At 38.9% G+C, this 19,905-nt stretch overlaps 1 protein-coding gene across 1 annotated transcript in view; it reads left to right on the top strand.

Annotated features, from left to right (window-relative positions):
* LOC127443208 (neural-cadherin-like) overlaps window positions 1-19,905 on the top strand; it is a 379,800-nt gene that overhangs the window by 305,014 nt on the left and 54,881 nt on the right. Inside the window, exon 23 of the mRNA XM_051701811.1 lies at window positions 10,102-10,316. Coding sequence (XP_051557771.1) covers window positions 10,102-10,316 — 215 coding nt within the window. The remainder of the gene's footprint in view (window positions 1-10,101; window positions 10,317-19,905) is intronic.

Raw genomic sequence — 19,905 nt, 5'->3', positions numbered from 1 at the left:
CAATGGGCAAGAAGGTAACTTGTCCCAACTGTCATCATTTATCAAATGTATAAAATATATGTGATATTTTTTTTTTTTTTTTTGTCATCTACTAAACCAAATTTTCCAATTATGTATTTTCACAATTAAGTTGAATAATGACATAAATAATGATAGACAAATCATTAAAACAGAATCCCAGACAAATCGATTCATCTTAAAGAAAAAAACATATATGAATTACATACCAAACAGGCCTATTAATAAATCCATATTTAGACGCCCATGTATTTTATTAAAACTTTATTACACTGTAAAAATTTTAGTAAACTTAAAAAAGTAAGCCAACCAGCTGCAAAGCATTTTTGAGTTTACTCAACTTCAGGCAAATTAGTTTTACCAACTTAACAATTCAAGTTGGATCTTAAGTTACATGAACTTAATACAAAAAGTTCAGCGAACTCAAAAATATCAATGATCATTAAGTTCAGTAAACTTAATTTTTTAAGTATAGCTGCCCATAATTATCAATATTCTTGAAAATAATATAATACAAAATATTTTTAAGCAGATCTATATTTTGACATAAGTTCATGTATGAGCCCCACCAAGAGACCAAATAGTTGGTCTAACTTAAATGGTAGTGTAGATTACAAGTATTTCAAACTTTTAGGAGTTGAACCAACTTCATAAATAAAGAAACTTCATCAAAGCAAAAAACTAATTACTCTGATGGTGACTTTAAACAAAACACAACTTTTTACAGCAAAATATAATTAAAAACACATAAAGAGCAAAAAATATCTATTAATTCAAAACAGATTATTTTCAAATGATTTATGTCCTCATAAGTAGGCATGCTTTGACCAAACACACTTAAATAAATCCAAGAGTAGGGGATTGTAGGTAGTGTTTTTAGCCACAATGCTTCTCCAGTGGGCATGCTCAGTAGCAGGTGCAACAATGTGAAGTTCATAGTGCTCATCCTTACAAGGCTCCCCCAGATTTTTACCCATGAATTTTCAAGACCTTTCCATGACTTTAACAAATGGATAACATCATTAAAGGTATGAGTCAAAATCAAAGATTTAAATTCCCACATATTTCCTGATTTTCCATGGTAGAGCCTGGCTAACTTACAACAGTAACATTTATACTTCCATTTCACAGAGGTGCAAAAAGTTTCAAATAGGGGGGTGTTGGAGTGTCAGTGATCAAACTGAGCATGCTCAAAAGCCTGTATGTTCTACCTTCACCAACAAACTTGATATTGTATTTGCTCACTGTTTAAAAATGTAAGTTTCTCTGACATAAATTGCATAAAAATTGAGATTACCATTATGGTGGCCGAAATAATTCATTTTCACTTTCAGGTGAGACCACGAATTGGTGGTATTCTTTTGACTGGATTTACTAGATCGCAGGCTTATCTTTGCTTTGTAGGTATTGCAGACAACTACATCACCATCTTTGGAGAAGTAGTCCCACACCTTACTGCCCGTTCGCTGTCACTTTTCAGACATCTGTAGGTGATAGTGGAAAGAACATTTTATTTAAGATGGGCATTTTTAAGATGAGTATTTTTTAAATGTAGAGATAACAGTTAATTTTAACTGATCATATATTTTACATAAAAAAATATTGATCTGAAAATTAACTATTAACTATATCTGTTAAAAAAAATAAATGCAGTGGAAAAAGTACAATATTTCCTTCTGAAATGTTGTGGAGTGGAAGTATAAAGTAATATAAAATGCCATGGTAATACCTCTAAATTGTACTAAAGTACAGTTTTCTTGTACTTTACATAATCAGCAATATTTCAGTGTTAATGTATAACAAAACAGTCACAAACAATAACTCATGGTTTGCTGCTGCCGAGTCAAGAGATAAACAGTGGCAGCGGTGTTACACCGTATTCTGCTATACAAGTTCAGGGGAAACTTTCAGCGGTGGAAAACCAGACTTTTAAATATAAAATTTTGTAAATGCAGCGACTGGAATTGTTTGGTTGAAGGGGGTACCAAACTGCTAATCCTGAATAAAACAGTTTGGTGAATACATGTTTACACATTAGCTTCTACTCAGCTGACAAGGTATGAAAATAGCTACATGGTTAGCTAGTTAGCTATAAGCTCATTGTCACGGAAAGTAAAAGATGGACGTTGTTTATTTACTTTCCAGCACTGCATCTCACCAACTAGGTAACAATGTAGTGTGAAATCAACACTCAACAGACACAATTCACCACCGCACCATTGTCTGCTGAGCTGCAAAAAGATGCTCTGATGCTTACCTTTCTATCTGCTACATAACTGACTGCACAGACAAACTATAGCTGGCTAACATAGCAAACAGATGTGATAAACATGAGTGACATGGTTGTCAGGGACAGTGTTAATGTTATATTAGTTATGCTGAAAAGGGAAAATTATGGGGTCATTGTTTATTAACTTTCCAGAATGTATTTCACAAACTAGTTAGTAACTTACCGTAAAGACACCGCTTAACACTGCGCTGTCAGCAGAACCACCATCAGCTCAGCTCTGTTAACAATGGAGTCGGAGTATGCTCTGTTGGACAAACTACATTATGACACCAATCCTAAATCACCCCAAGCATTGTTTTCTGCATTATAGGGATGGGCATACCACTTTTTTCTTTTTGATCTGATACCAAGTACTTTTAGGCCAATATCGCCGATACCGATACCAATACCGATACCTCTATTAAATTGAATTTTTACAAATACTTTGGATAAAATTAGTAACTTTATTATAACTTAATTTTTTTTTATATATTTATGGGCCTAAACAGAAAATTGTTAGGCTTCTTTGTTTACCCTTTAAAAATGAGTTAGTATAAGCTACCTATTAAACCTCAAATTTAACCATAGATATTATTATGTGGTTACTATTACTAAAACCAAGTTACCATATGGATACTACAGTAAAACCATGGTTAAATGTATCAAAACCTTGGTTACTGCCCAAAAAAAAAAAAAAAAAACAGTTGTGGTTACTAGTCATGGTTAATACAATATTACTACAGTAAATCCATGGTAAGTTTTCATAGGGCTATCATTTATTAACGAGGGTTAAAGATAATTATGTTTTATCAACTCTGAATTTAAATAAACCTTTAAACATGGTCAAACAAGCCCATTATAATATATGTCACATCTAGGTTTGTCATTAAATTAGTGTGAATAACTCCAGATGCTGTTCATCTGTCATTACCTCAGGAAAGCACTACTCCCTATTTGAATGAGCACTATGACTGAAAGGGTGAGCGCTGTCTGTGACTGCTAGTGTATTTGAGCATTTCTGCAAGTCAAGATGAGGGGAAGCAAAAATAGTACCGGTGTCATGCAACAATTTGCTAATATAATTCTTTTTTCCCACTTTGAAGCTTATGAGATGCATTAATATTCATGTAATCTAAATAATAAGATCATTTTAACTTCAGAATTAATATTTTTATGTGAGGATCGATATTCTTGATACCAGATCAGTATCGGAAGTATCGATACTTTAGCAACGATCCGCCCATCCCTACTGCATTATATGTTCTGAAAAAATATTTTCATATCTGCACATATCGGAAAACATATACGCCGATACCGATATATCTGTGAAAGGCTAATATCAGCCAATATGATAAATAGATCAGGCACTAGTTTTAAGTAAACTCACTTTTTTCGACATTAGATAGTTCAATCAACTTGAATTGGTTCCCCCACCTCTGAAATCCCAATTAAACCCCTGTATGTAGGCAATATTACATATCGATGAAAGTGATTCACTTTATTTATAAAAATAGTTGTGTCGGACTTTGCGAGCACACAGCCTTTAAAGATTTATTGAAGCCATGCCTCATTGGGAGTCTATGGCATATATCTCTATATTTGATAATAATGGGTGATAGGTCAATGATCACCAGACAACAGGCTTTAAATGCTTTAAACAGGCTTTAAATTGAAAATAATTTTGGGTCCTTGCTGAACCCATCTGATTTTTTATTGGACATTAGGCTTTCAATCAATGTGTTTTTGTCCCGCCTGGAATCCCAGCTTCTCTATTTGATAATTGTGTGAGCTCTCCTGTGGGTGGGACTTTGCAGTAAACGGCGAATCACTGAAATGGTTATATATGACAGACACCATTTGAAATTAAAAACAAAACATATTGCACATGGAGTCTTCGTAAATCAGACATAGAGATGAATTTAAAGTCTGTTATATTACTTTTAGTTCTGTGTTTTTAATAGTTTTAATCTATTGCCATTTGTAAATATTGTAAAAAATACAGTTCTGAGCTTGGTCAATTATTTTTGTAAAAGGAATATGTGATAAGTTCGTGGGCAAAGGAGGAGTCAGGAGACAATGAAACCGGTTCAAGGTCAGTCTTTTTAATTAGTGGTTCTGGTACACAATCGACGGTAACCATCGATAACATTAAAAAACAGGCAGACAAATGAAAGCACTAAATAACAAAATACTCTCTCAGTTCGGGGCTGTCGAGCTTTCTGGTCACTCTCTCTCCCACACTGATGCTCTGGCATGCCTTATCAGGTCTCCCTCTGCCATCACTGTAATGAGAGACAGGTGTTAGAGTAATCACAACCCAGGTGACGTGCCTTACCGCTCTCCCTCTCCTGCAGACAGACACATGACCACACCCCCCATGCCACATACCCCCACCACCAAATCAGGTTGGGGCAACATCTGGCCTGCCCACTCCATCCCCATTTCTGGAGAGAAAGTCAGCCACAACCATCTGTGCCCCCGGTCTGTGGATCACCTCAAACTTAAAGGGCTGAAGAGCCAGATACCAGCGAGTGATCCACACATTAGTGTCCTTCATGCGGTGGAGCCATTGCAGAGGAGTGTGATCGAAACAGAGGGTGAAGGCCCACCCCAGCAGGTAGTAGCAGAGGATAAGAACAGCCCACTTAATCACAAGACACTCCTTCTCGATGGTACTGTACTTTGTCTATAAATAAACAGTAAACAGTACCAGCTGTTCCTCCCCCTCACCTACTGCAAGAGCACTACCCCCAGCCCTCTGTCAGATGCATCCATCTGCAAAATAAAGGGGAGAGAGAATTCAGGAGCATGTAAAAGCGACCCCCCCACAAAGTGTAGACTTTACCTTAAGGAAAGCCTGTCGGCACAACTCTGTCCACTGGACCGGATCGGGGGCCCCCTTTTTAGTAAGGTCAGTCAGCGAGCTGGTGACATCAGAATAACTAGACACAAACCTCCGGTAGTAGCGGGCCAGCCCCAAAAACTGCCTTACCTCCTTTTTGGGCTTGGGCGTCGTGCAGGTTTTGTTAACCTGTGGATGCACCTGCACGTGACCCAAGTGGACTCCAGATACCTAACTTCCACCCGCCCAATTGCGCACTTCTTTGGGTTGACCTTGAGTCTCGCTTGTCGCAGCTCTCTCAGGACAGCCCTCAGATGTTGCGTATGCCGCCACCAGTCATTACTATAAATGATAATATTGTCTAGATATGTGGTGGCATATGCCATATGCGGACTGAGGATCTTGTCCATGAGGCGCTGGAATGTGGCCGGGGCTCTGAACGGAAGCTATACTGGAGTAAAATTGAGCCGTGCCCAACCGATCAAGTAACTCTTCAATTTGCAGCATTGTATAAGTGTGAAATTTGGACACTGTGTTCACTTTCCGATGGTCAACACAGAACCGGACCGAGCTGTCGCTCTTTGGTACCAGAACTACCGGGCTGGCCCAATCACTGTGTGACTCTTCTATTGCGCCCATTTAAAGCATTGCCTCTAATTCTTCCTGAACAACTCTTTTCTTATGTTTAGGAAGACAACAGTGTGGCTACAAACCACCACCCCCGGGGTGGTCTCGATATGATACTCTACATGTTTCGTGCAGCCGGGAAGGAGTGAAAACATGTCTGCAAATTCTGCTTGTAACCGGGCAATGTCTGTAAGCTGCGACGGTGAGAGGTAGTCTCCACAAGGGATGGGGAATGAATTTGGTTTGGGAGTCACCTCTGGCCCGACCTCCGCCCTCTCTGGAACTACCGTCACCAAGGCTACAGGCACTGCCTCCCTCCATGGTTTGAGGAGGTTGAGGTGGTAAATTTGACATGCCCCTCCCCTATCCATTTGCCTAACCTCGTAATCGAGATCTCCAACTCGTCGTGTGACCTCAAAGGGTCCTTGCCACTTGGTGAGTAATTTGGAGCTCGAAGTGGGCAGAAATACAAGCACTTTATCTCCCTGTGCGAATTTGCGTAGTCGAGTGCTCCTGTTGTACAGTCGGCGTTGACGTTCTTGTGCTTGGAGCAAATTCTCCTGTGTTACCTGCCCCAAAGTGTGGAGTTTTGCTTTAAGGTCAAGAACGTATTGAATTTGGTTTTGCTATTCGAAGGACCTTCCTCCCAAGCGTCTCATATGACGTTGAGCACGCCATGCGGCTGATGCCTATATGGTAGCTCGAATGGGGAAAACCCTGTGGAGGCTTGCGGGACCTCTCGTACTGCAAACAACAGGGGTTCGAGCCACTTATCCCAATTTTTAGCATCTTCGTGTACGAACTTACGGATCATGTTTATCAAGGTCTTATTAAATCGTTCGACCAACCCGTCGGTTTGTGGGTGATAAACGCTGGTGCGAATCAATTTAATGCCTAATAATTCATACAGTTCGTGTAGTGTATGTGACATGAATGTTGTGCCTTGATCAGTGAGGATTTCCTTTGGAATCTCCACTCGGGAGATTATTTTGAAGAGTGCCTCCACGACACTACTTGCTGAGATGTTGCATAGAGGCACTGCTTCTGGATATCGCATTGCATAGTCCACCAGAACTAATACAAAGCGATGGCCGCGTGCAGTCCACTCTGATGGCCCAACAAGGTCCATGCCAATTCTATCGAAGGGGACCTCGATCAACGGCAGAGGGCGCAATGGCACTTTTAGTGTGGCTGGTGGATTCACCAACTGACATTCACGGCACGTCGCACACCATTTGCGTACGTTGCCGTGAATGCCCGGTCAAAAGAAATGGGCCATTATATGGTTCAAAGTCTTTTCATGACCTAAGTGGCCAGCCATTGGGTTATAGTGAGCTGCCTGGAAGAGTGTTTCCCGACGGCTCTTTGGTACTAATAGCTGAGTTATATTTTCTTTGGTCTGAGTGTCCATCATCACTTGACCATCAGTTACTTTCATTTGGTCAAAGGCTTGCTTGAGGGACTCATCACGCAACTGCTCCAGGGGGAAATCCTCCTCAGGGAAGCCCCTAAATACGGGAATTCCCCCGTCTGTGTCATCATGACCGGAGCAGACATCACACACCGCCTCTCCGGCCATAGCGTCGCACGTCACACACCGCGACACCACTTTGCAGGACCCATCCACACACATTAACCTTAATACATTTTTAAAACCAGGCCAGTTGGTTCCCAGAATTAGTGGATGGGTGAGGCAGGAATTAACCATGGCCTCGACTCTATGCCTTTTTCCCCTGAATCATATCTCAGTGGTAACCACTGGATACTTGTGAATGTCACCATGCACACACGTCACCCTCACCCGTTTATTCTAATCCAATGCCCCGCCTTGCACCAAGCGTTGGTGGATAGAGTTTTGAGAACAACCCAAATCCACCAAAGCTTGATGCGTATCCCCTTTTACCTTTACTGGTATCCGATATGCCCCTGACCGATCGGGGTTGGCCTGCAGAGCATCAGGGATCCGGATCAGTGTCCCCACCTCCATCACTGGATATTGATCCTGACAGACTGGCCCAGGCTCTCTCTCTCCAACACTGACACTCTGGTGTGCCTTATCAGGTCTTCCTCCACCATCACTATAATGAGAGACAGGTGTTAGAGTAATCACAACCCAGGTGACGAGCCTTACCGCTTTCCCTCTCCCACAGACAGACACATGACCACGCACCCCATGCCACAGGATAGTTCACCCAAATATTATGTCATAAATGATTCACCCTCAACAGAACACAGAAGGTAAAATGTTATGGTCTGACAGCCTCAGTCACCATTCACTTTCTGTCAGGATACTGCCACTTCTGCCTAGCTTGGTTCTTCTTTACAAACCTTGACACTTTCATTGCATAATTGTTTCATACAATGAAAGTGAATGTTGACTGAGGCAAACATTGTGTTCCACAGAAGAAAGAAAGTCTTTATCATTTACTCATGATGATAAACAAGTAAATGATGATAGAATTTTCTTTTTTGGTAGTGATTTCACAGTTTCATATTAGTTTGAGAAGCCACTTTTAGGAACAACATGGCAGATACTTGTAAACCATTCAATAGTTTGAATTACATTTAAACCTTTTACTGTAACTCAACCACAAGTATGATGAGAGTCCATCACTCCTATCATTGTTCTTAGATCTAATGAACATTATTCCTTTCAGCTAAAGCACATAACCTTAACTGACCACACCACACCATATTGTGCACGCATCCTCAAATGTTCGAAGCAGGATGAAGTATGGTACTATGGCTGTTAGCAGTCTCTGCTGCATTTAACTGACAAAGTAAAAGTACTCTGTTAAATTCACTCCTGTCAAAAATCATCAGGGCTTCCAATTGCTTTATGATTATTATTATAAACATACCCTCTCTCATTACTGTCTTATCCCACTTGTCTCCTGCTATGGCATGTTGTTTTAGTGAACATGGAATAGCTTTGATTAGTGCACAATGCAATTAGAGCCAGCGTGATGTGTTTGATTGCATTATTGGGTGCATTGACCTGTTTGACTATTTTCCACTCTCCCGTCTGTCATATTGTGCACAGATGCCGTCATCCCATGTCATTTCCCTTTCAATCAACTGCAACTAAGAGGGAGAGAAAGAGACAGAGAAGTAGACACAGGGAGGAAGGGTAGCAATAGACCCAGGCATTTTTCAAAGACTATGATTAGAATTATCAAAGAGGCACTGAGGCAGGGGATCTGAGGGCACAGCAGTGGTTGGGTGGCAAACCAAAAGAAAGCAATTTATTATTGATGTTTTTTGTTGCAGACGATGCTGTTTGTGGGCAGAATGTGCAACAGGTGGGACTGCTTTGTCATAAAGCAGAATGAGAGAGCTGTTGATTAGTATTTGAGTCATACCAATACATATGCATATGAAGTGCATCTTTCAAATGGAAATTTGTGGAGGCAAAGAGAAATGCATAACATTGATTGGAGGGCAGCATTCTATGGTCTATTTTGCGAAACTGCATGTGTGATGGTCAGGTTTTGCTATCTTAGTAGGGATGTCCCCTTAAATATAGTAAAATCTGAAATGAAAACAGCTTTATAAAAGAGCTAAGTATTGTCTGAAAGTAAAAACAAAAAATAATTGCCATTATTTACTCACCTGCATTTCACTCCAAACCTGTATGCTGTTATTTTTTCATGGAACAAAAAAGAAGAATTTTGGAAGAATCTTCAAACAGCTTTTTGCATGTAGTGACAGTTCATAGACTACAAGCTCCAAAAAGGGTATAAAAAGTAGTCCATATGACTCATGCCCATATGACTTGATATCCCAAAAATATGAGTCCCAAATCACTGTGGCTCTGTGGCACTATCAAAACATTGCTCTGTTTGTTTAAGCATCCGGACCAGCCAGACACAGCAACATTACTGTAACTAATGGCGAGAGTTCAGACTAGAGAGATTTCTGTTTTTGAGTGTTATTTTTTTGTTGTGTTGTGTTGTGTTGTGTTGTGTGTTGTGTTGTGTTTTGTTTTTTGCATGGTTGGACTGTTCAGTAACCTGTTAAAAACATTATTTTTATAATTATTTATTCATGATTTGTGACTCTAGTGCCACAGAAATTACACAGTTCAGTGTTAAAGGAGTAGTTCACCCTAAAATGAACATTTTGTCATAATATACTCACACTCATGTCATTCCAAACCTGAAAGATGTTCTTTCACTCTCACTTGGGTGAACTACCCTTTTTCAGAACAAAAAGTGTGTGTGTGTTTGTTTTTGGTCTATGGGGACTTGAGTCTAGGTCATGTACAATACCATGTGTCCTAAAACTAAAACCCATATCTTCTTTGTAATGTGTGTAACCTTTTCATTGCCTGTGTGTACTATAGATGCCAGTGCCCGGCTCAGTTTGAGGGACCCGAGTGCCAGCAGACAAAACACAGTTTCCATGGCAATGGCTATGCTTGGTTTCCCCCTATAAGGCCATGCTTTGAGAGCCACCTCTCAATGGAGTTCATCACAGAGGTGGCAGATGGCTTGCTGCTCTATAGTGGACCCGTGTCCCAGCTTCTGCCATGGGAGCCGGAGGACTTCATGGCTATAGGTAACCTACACACACTTTTGTCACAGCTGAGGCACAGGTTGAGAAGGGAGGCAAAGCTAGTGGAAACATGCAAAGGCATTGCGGTAGAACATTCTTTAAGTGTCTACAACATCTTTGTATAAGAATCTGAAGCTCTAGCATATCTTCACCCATTTCCCTGATGGGAAAGAAACATAGAGAAGGGGAATGAAAAAAAGAATGATAATATGTTTATTTTAGACAGAAAGAGATGAAGAGACTCCTTTGCATCTCTCCACTAGGATTTAGTGTTTCTAATAAAAAAAAGTTTTATGGCTAGAAAATGTTCTTACTCAAGGGAGATCTGCTAGCATCTGACTGTCTTCTAAACATAGAGAAAAGGATAAAAAACGGCACATTATTGCTGTTTGTTTGCGTATATGTGTCATAAATTCCACAGCATTGCTGCACCAGTGGCTTGTGCGTGCAACAGTATTAGCACATTAGGGGTTAACGAAGGCACTCATTATATCAGTAAAGGCTTATTTGTAATTCATCTGGGAGAATAATTACAATAGGGTATACACATTTAGAGCTTTAATGAACTCACAGATCTGCCTACGTGCTGAGCATACTTTCATAGGAGAGTATTCTCCTCTCAGTCAGTTCACTGATGTGTTTGTAAATGTGGATAACTAGCAGATAAGGCTGTATGTGAGTGTAATGAGTGCAGGGCTAAAGAGCATGATGAAGAACATATGGAGAGAGCGAGAGAGGTATGGCTGGTTAGAGGAGATGCAAGGCTCCAGACTGCTACTAAATTTGTGACAATTGTTCTTGCTGGTGCCACTAAATTTTGTTGGAGGATGCACTGGTGCAAGTTCAAAGTTGGCCAGCTAACTCTCAGATTATACCCTGAAATTTTCTATTGCGTATAAGAATAATTGAGTGATAAACTCTCCAAAAGGTGAAAAACAAAACAGTGCTATATGTTTGTACCGTGCATCGCAGGTCAATTGCTAGCACATTCTAATGGACAGAGCAGCATGAGCACACTTAGTGCAGAGCAGTGGACTCTAACATGCAGTGTGAACATTTTAAATAGGGCTGCGGGGACTTGTGTGATGTGCGGCGCGAGTCACGGGACCCATTTGAATTTGTCACAAAATTACAAACCCCTGTGAAAACCCATAATTTCTGGGAGAATAAGATAGAAATAATTGACCATGGACCATTGAATTATCATAAATTAATACACACTCTGATGTGGTAATACTGTACGACCACAACATGATGCAGAAAATGTTTCAATATTTTAACGATCTAGAGTCATTCCTCTTGTACAACACTACACTTCAGCCATTTTTAGGTTTTCAGCCCTAAAACACACTTTTGTGTCGAGCTACTTTCTTATAGGACTGGACAATACAGCCAAAAATATTATCACAATATTTTTTTTTCATATCATTCCATACCGATTTTTATCACAATATACATTTCTTACCATTAATGGAAATATAAATGCATTCCACATGTTTGTTAGACCTCAAGAATGAATTAAACATAACTTGTTTAAAGTATACTCTTGTTTTCAAGATTGAATCCTACATAAGGTGTGTGACCTCTTTTCGATTAAATTTTGCCAATTTCATCATTTTCAACAGATGTTTGACTCCACAGAAAGACTTTCTTGTGATGCTCCACACTCCAGCTCAGTAGGTGGCAGTTGTTCATTGTTAGTTCATGTTAACCAATGTTAACAAATAAAACATTATTGTAAAGTATTACCAAAGTACTACGATATGGATCATGAAAAAAACGTTTAACTAAATAGTAGGCTAAATAAATAAACAGCAGTGATGTTGATTTCAGAGTTGTTGTTAAGTTGATTGCTCAATTGCACTGTTAGTGCTGTCTTGTTCGATACACAATGATTTCATATCAGCCAGATAGCTAGGGCTGATTTCATGACTGTGATTCAATTAGCTAGTTCTGTATAACTTTGCCTAACTGCTTGCGTTTTTACCGACACATATCTGATCTGATCGTCTAGATTTAGAACAAACGCTAAATATAGAAAATTACACAAACATTTGTCATTGATATTGAGTATTTTTTCTCCGATAAATATCATTCATTTTTCACCCAGCCCTACTTCATTAAGCCACAAATGTATCATATTGCTTAATTAAAGCACAAGCCAGCATTGCATGTTTGAAAGAGTCACTGAACCTTTCTTAAGCATCACTTTAGAACTAGTAATGATGGCTTTGGCTGCTTTTTAAGCACTATATATATATATATATATATATATATATATATATATATATATATATACATACAGTTGAAGTCAGAAATTTACTTACAACTTAGCCAAATACATTTAAAGTCAGTTTTTCAAAATTCTTGACATTTAATCATAGAAAACATTCCCTCTCTTAGGTCAATTAGGATCACTACTTTATTTTAAGAATGTTAAATGTCAGAATAATAGTAGAGATAATTATTTATTTCAGCTTTTTGACATTCCCAGTGGGTCAGAAGTTTACATACACTTTGTTAATATTTGGTTGCATTGCCTTTAAATTGTTTAACTTGGGTCAAATGTTTTGGGTAGCCTTCCACAAGCTTCTCACAATAAGTTGCTGGAATTTTGGCCCATTCCTCCAGACAGAACTGGTGTTAGGTTTGTAGGCCTCCTTGCTCGCACACGCTTTTTCAGTTCTGCCCACACATTTTCTATTGGATTGAGGTCAGGGCTTTGTGATGGCCACTCCAATACCTTGACTTTGTTGTCCTTAAGCCATTTTTACACAGCTTTGGATGTATGCTTGTGGTCATTGTCTATTTGGAAGACCCATTTGAGGACAAGCTTTAACTTCCTGGCTGATGTCTTGAGATGTTGCTTAAATATATCCATATAATTCTCCTTCCTCATGATGCCATCTATTTTGTGAAATGCACCAGTCCCTCCTGCAGCAAAGCACCCCCACAGCATGATGCTGCCACCTCCATGCTTCACAGTTGGGATGGTGTTCTTTGGCTTGCAAGCCTCACCTTTTCCCTCCAAACATAAGGATGGTCATTATGGCCAAACAGTTCAATTTTTGTTTCATCAGACCAGAGGACATTTCTCCAAAAAGTAAGATCTTTGTCCCCATGTGTACTTGCAAACTGTAGTCTGGCTTTTTTATGACGTTTTGGAGCAGTGGCTTCTTCCTTGATTAGCAGCCTTTCAGGTTATGTCGATATAGGACTCTTTTTACTGTGGATATAGATACTTGTCTACCTGTTTCCTCCAGCATCTTCACATGGTCCTTTGCTATTTTTCTGGGATTGATTTGGACTTTGCATTGCATTGATTTGCACTTTTCGTATATATACAGTTATGCTCAAAATTTTGCATACCCTGGTAGAAATTGTGAAATTTTTGCATTGATTTTAAAAATATGACTGACCATGCAAAAAAATTGTCTTTTATTTAAGGATAGTGATCATATGAAGCCATTTATTATCACATAGTTGTTTGGCTCCTTTTTAAATCATAATGATAACAGAAATCAAAAGTTTACATACCCATGAATGTTTGGCCTTATTACAGACACACAAGGTGACACACAGTTTTAAATGGCAATTAAAGGTTAATTTCCCACACCTGTGGCTTTTTAAATTGCAATTAGTGTCTGTGTATAAATAGTCAATGAGTTTGTTAGCTCTCACGTGGATGCACTGAGCAGGCTAGATACTGAGCCATGGGGAGCAGAAAAGAACTGTCAAAAGACCCGCATAACAAGGTAATGGAACTTTATAAAGATGGAAAAGGATATAAAAATATATCCAAAGCCTTGAAAATGCCAGTCAGTACTGTTCAATCACTTATTAAGAAGAGGAAAATTCGGGGATCTCTTGACACCAAGCCAAGGTCAGGTAGACCAAGAAAGATTTCAGCCACAACTGCCAGAAGAATTGTTCGGGATACAAAGAAAAACCCACAGGTAACCTCAGGAGAAATACAGGCTGCTCTGGAAAAAGACGGTGTGGTTGTTTCAAGGAGCACAATACGACGATACTTGAACAAAAATTAGCTGCATGGTCGAGTTGCCAGAAAGAAGCCTTTACTGTGCCAATGCCACAAAAAAGCCTGGTTACAATATGCCTGACAACACCTTGACACGACTTGACAAAATAGAGCTTTATGGTCACAACCATAAGTGCTATGTTTGGAGAGGGGTCAACAAGGCCTATAGTGAAAAGAATACCATCCCCACTGTGAAGCATGGTGGTGGCTCACTGATGTTTTGGGGGTGTGTGTGAGCTCTAAAGGCATGGGCAGTCTTGTGAAAATTGCTGGCAAGATGAATGCAGCATGTTATCAGAAAATACTGGCAGACAATTTGCATTCTTCTGCACGAAAGCTTCACATGGGACGCTCTTGGACTTTCCAGCATGACAGTGACCCTAAGCACAAAGCCAAGTTGACCCTCCACTGGTTACAGCAGAAAAAGGTGAAGGTTCTGGAGTGGCCATCACAGTCTCCTGACCTTAATATCATCGAGCCACTCTGGGGAGATCTCAAACTTGTAGTTCATGCAAGACGACCAAAGATTTTGCATGACCTGGAGGCATTTTGCCAAGATTTATTTACTGTTTATTTATTTAGTGTTTGCGTAAACACACTGAATGGGCAGCTATACCACCTGCAAGATTTTGGGGCCTCATAGACAACTATTACAAAAGACTGCACGCTGTCATTGATGCTAAAGTGGGAAATACACAGTATTAAGAACTAAGGGTATGCAGACTTTTGAACAGGGGTCATTTCATTTTTTTCTTTGTTGCCATGTTTTGTTTTATGATTGTGCCATTCTGTTAAAACCTACAGTTGAATATGAATCCCATAAGAAATAAAAGAAATGTGTTTTGCTGCTCACTCACTTTAAAAATGGTACATATATTACCAATTCTCCAAGGGTACGCAAACTTTTGAGCACAACTGTATATGTGTGTATATATATATATATATATATATATATATATATATATATATATATATATATATTATTCCCAATTTTTGCTATCAGATCAGGTCTTAAATGTTATTCTGGAACCCTGAGATGGTGGAGAACAAGTGGATTCAAGGTGAGCGAAAGTAAGAGAGTGTGAGCAACGGGGAGTGAATGAAGTTTAAGATAAGTGTGCAAATGTCGGAAGAGTTTCAAGGCAGCCCCAGCAACCAAAATATGGTGAAGGGGGAAAGATCTGTCCGAGCTTCGTTTTCAGCTCAATGTTAGGATGAGAGTGATTATTAGAGGTGCAGAGTAATAGAGAGGTTAATTGAAGTTGAGGAGGTCTAGTGAAGACATGTAACAAACAAAGCGTAGTGATAGAGAGGGAGAGAGAGAGAGAGAGAGAAAGAGAGAGAGAGAGGAAAAAGAGACAGATTAAATAGATAAAAGCAGTGAAGATTTTAAGAAACTGCCAAGGAGTAACAGTAAGTAGCACAGCTCAAAAATTAATACAACAGAGATAAAAAAAAAGGTTACATCTGGGAGAGAGATGGAGATGGAGTCTGAACAGCAAGGTGGAACGGAGGAAGAAAGCGGCTGATGAATAATGATGAATGGTACAGTGGAGGACAGTGGAACAAGTGTAGCCACGATGTGTGTCTCCATGCATTGCACCTTCTCCAGTCCTCCTCAGCTTCAATCTATCAGACCCTAATACTTACTGCTGTTCTTCAGCATGGCCTATTAAACCTTATCATTGGCCTGCTGCCTGCCAGTTTTACGCCTCTGCTCTTCTTATTAAAGACACTCATGATACTGCTACTAAAATGCTGTTGCCACAGCATACACACATCTAGGAGCACTCCCACATATGCAGATATATCAGATAACTGCCTTACCAGCACCCATTGAATTAAGGTGTGTGTGTGTGTGTGTGTGTGTGTGTGTGTGTGTGTGTGTGTGTGTGAGTAGGATTACTTCTGAGGTGATTATAAATATATTATGAATCAGTGGTCTTGCTGGAAAACCAAATAATCAGCAGGAATATATTCAACTTTAAAGAAATAGCTCACCAAAAGAGACTTAATTTGAACGGATGGTCCATGATATTCATAAAAAACATATTTTGGTAACACTTTATATGAAGCCCATATGTAAGGGATAATGTACAGTCAGCCAGTTGTTATCGCACAATAAACCCAGACAGGGTGATCAGGACCCTGACGCGAAGCGGAGGGGTCTTGTATCACCTTGAAGGAGTTTATTTTGCGATAACAACTAGCTGACTGTACATTATCCAGCTTATTATACGGCTACTAACCAAATAAATAAATACAGTACATGGACATAAAATATTGATATGCGTTGAAAAGATGTAATTTGAGAAGAAAGAAATCGCTGAACATCTGAAACCAACCTCCAATTTGTGTCAGAGTTCTGTTGGTGTTTATTTTGTAAAAATGACCGTCTGACTCCTTAATATTCAGCCTATTACAAGACTACTTGCCAAATAAACAAATAAATGGACATGAACAATTGATTTGAATTTAAATAATTTTATTAGCTTACTGGTAGAGATCGCACAGTGATCTGAGAATCAGGACAGATGGCGCGCAGATCACGGATGATACGTCTAAATACCCGGATGTGCGGTTGTTACAGAGAAATATCTGACCACTGGTTGGTGCCACTGACCAATCAGAATTGAGTATTCCAGAGAGCCTTGTAATACATAATACATAAATATGCAGGTTAATCACACATGTAGCCAAATCTTTGTCTCTTCTTATACAAAACTCACCTAAGTGAATGAGTGGCAAAATTTTTAAGCTCCAAAATGCATATAAACACAGCATAAAAGTCATCCATAAGACTCCAGATATGATAGGTGTGGGTGAGAAACAGTTCAGTATTTAAGTCTTTCATCGTTTGTTTTTGGTGACTTGCATTTTCCGTGCATATCGCCTCCAACTGGGCAGGTGGGAGAATTTATGGTAAAAACAGACTTAAATATTGATCTGTTTCCTATCATATCGCTTCAGAAGATTATAGATTACTTTTATGTTGACTTTATGTGCATTTTGGAGCTTCAAAATTCTGGCACCCATTCACTCGTATTGTATGGACCTACAGAGCTGATTTTATTCTAAAAATCATAATTTGTGTTCTGCAGAAGAAAGAAAGTCATACACATCTGGGATGGCATGAGGGGGAGTGAATGATGAGAGAATTTTCATTTTTGGGAGAACTATCCCTTTAATGTTTGTGCATCTTATTTGGAGACTTATTTTTTATATAACTTCCATTATATAAGTTTGACTTGTAATGTATAGTATGTTTATGTTATGGCTTTTTATAAGACATTGCCATTGTTACTTAAATCAGGCAAAAACCACTTATAATAGTATTTGATCACATCATAAAGCTTTATGACTGTATACACTATGCTGCTTTTGCATGACAACAATTATACAACTAACTTTATTAACTTCTGCTGATAAAATTGGATGTTGATTGTGCCATTATACTATGTAAGGCATAGCTATGAATAGGATAAGTACTCTAATGTATTATAACTGTATTTACAATTATTAATGAGAAGTTATAACATTATAAATTGTATTATGAGACATTATGAGTGCAGTATAATTAATTTAAAATGCTTTTAAAATGCATTATAAATATTGGTTTTATAGAAAATATTTCCACAATTTTTAGTGAAAATCTTGACGTCTGTTGCATGTTTATGAGGACTAAAAGAGAAGCTTGCTTACTATGGCATTTACAGTATGTTCACATGAGAACTTAATTTTAGTGCAAAATAGTGCAAGTTCTCGTGTGAAAATGCAAGCCCCTGTGAACAAGCTTTTCTTATAGAACTCACATATGCGCAACAGATGTCAAGATTAAGCTTGAAAGTGACTATCCACTATCCACTGCTGTTGTATTGAAAAGGCGGTCCTCAAAATTAATTAAAACAACGTTTGTGTTTTACGAAAAAAAATACATTATTCAATTTTGGATCTACATGAGGGTAAGTAAATAATGCCAGAATTTAAATTTTTGCGTGAACTGTCCCTTTAAATTTTGGTTGCAAACTGTTGTGTGAAACCTGAAATCAATTGTACGACTTACCTCCCATGAAAGGCCTTTTTAAATCAAATTTGTGAATAACTAACACAGTGGAAACTAAGTTTCCCCTTTTGGTGCCAGATGGGCTGGTTTGAGTATTTCTGTAACTGCTAATCTCCTGGGATATTCACACACAACAGTCTCAAGAATTTACTCAGAATGGTGACAAAAACAAAAAACATCCAGTGAGCAGCAGTTCTGTGGATGGAAATGCCTTGTTTATGAGAGAGGTCAACAGAGAATGGCCAGACTGGTTTGAACCGAAAAAGTCTATGGTAACTCAGATAACCGCTCTGTACAATTGTGGTGAGAAGAATATCATCTCAGAATGCTATTCTGAGATGCGAGTTGGCGCTGTTTTGGTGGCACAAGGGGGACCTACACAATATTAGGCAGGTGGTTTTAATGTTGTGGCTGATCGGTGTATGTATTATAAGGCATGTATATATTTTAGCCTAAGGCGATTCGCACATCAGTCGAATTGCTTGAGGCGTAGCTTCGTACATTCGCTTTTGTCTCTAACCAAGCATGAAATCCACGTGTGGCTTCAGTATTAAAGACCAATCCTCATTACTTACCTCTAGCAAGATTTCCTCCTCCAATAAACACACTTTTCTCATCCCTAGCAGGATTAATTTTCTCTCTGCAACCTCTGACCTCTTTCTCAATTAATTTTGATTGACGGAAATGGGCAAGGATACGTGCATGAAGATGTCATATCAGTCTTATTGGTGGTTACAGTCTCTTTTCAAGGTTAGAAAAAGGTTTAGTGGGTGAGCATGTCGAATCAATAGACAAGTTAGACTGACAAATCTAATTTGCTTGATTAAGGACACTTGTTGAATCGTAAGCAGCCTCATGAGGTCATTTACACGTCTGAACACACTTTTGACCAAAGATAATGTGCAGGGAATTGACGAGCAATTCCAGGCTTTTTATGACAAGATGGCATACTTGATTAATTTCTTAGCTATTTCAAGGATGCAAAGCTAACACTGATGAGTGTAGGACATATAAAAGGACTGATTCTAAATTTCACTCACTTAAAGGGATAGTTCACCCAAAAAGGAAAGTTCTCCCATCATTTTCTCAACCTCATATCATCCCAGATGTGTATGACTTTCTTTTTTCAGCAGAACACTGAGATAAATCATGATAGAGGGAGTAATATGAATGATACATCTAATTATTTCACTAGACTGAACATGTGAGTAATGTGTTTGAATGCAGTATATAAATCACTATGTTTTAGTAATGTAGACACATTTAGGCCCATGGAACTTTCAAGTTCATGATTGTGGTTATGAGCTTTTACGCAGACACACACACACACAGATAGAGAGTCTGGCAGATGAAAGTGAGCGGAGAGATACAGTTACACCTAGTTACACCCAGAGTGTGATGCGTGCATTACGGTCAATTTGGAGAAACCTTCTTCACAGTCGGCCCTCTCAGACACATCATGCAACAGAAACTCTCAGATATCCCTTTCA

Source organism: Myxocyprinus asiaticus, chromosome 1 (assembly GCF_019703515.2).
Source record: "Myxocyprinus asiaticus isolate MX2 ecotype Aquarium Trade chromosome 1, UBuf_Myxa_2, whole genome shotgun sequence".
NCBI lineage: Eukaryota > Metazoa > Chordata > Actinopteri > Cypriniformes > Catostomidae > Myxocyprinus > Myxocyprinus asiaticus.
This window is presented reverse-complemented; position numbering and strand designations above follow the sequence as displayed.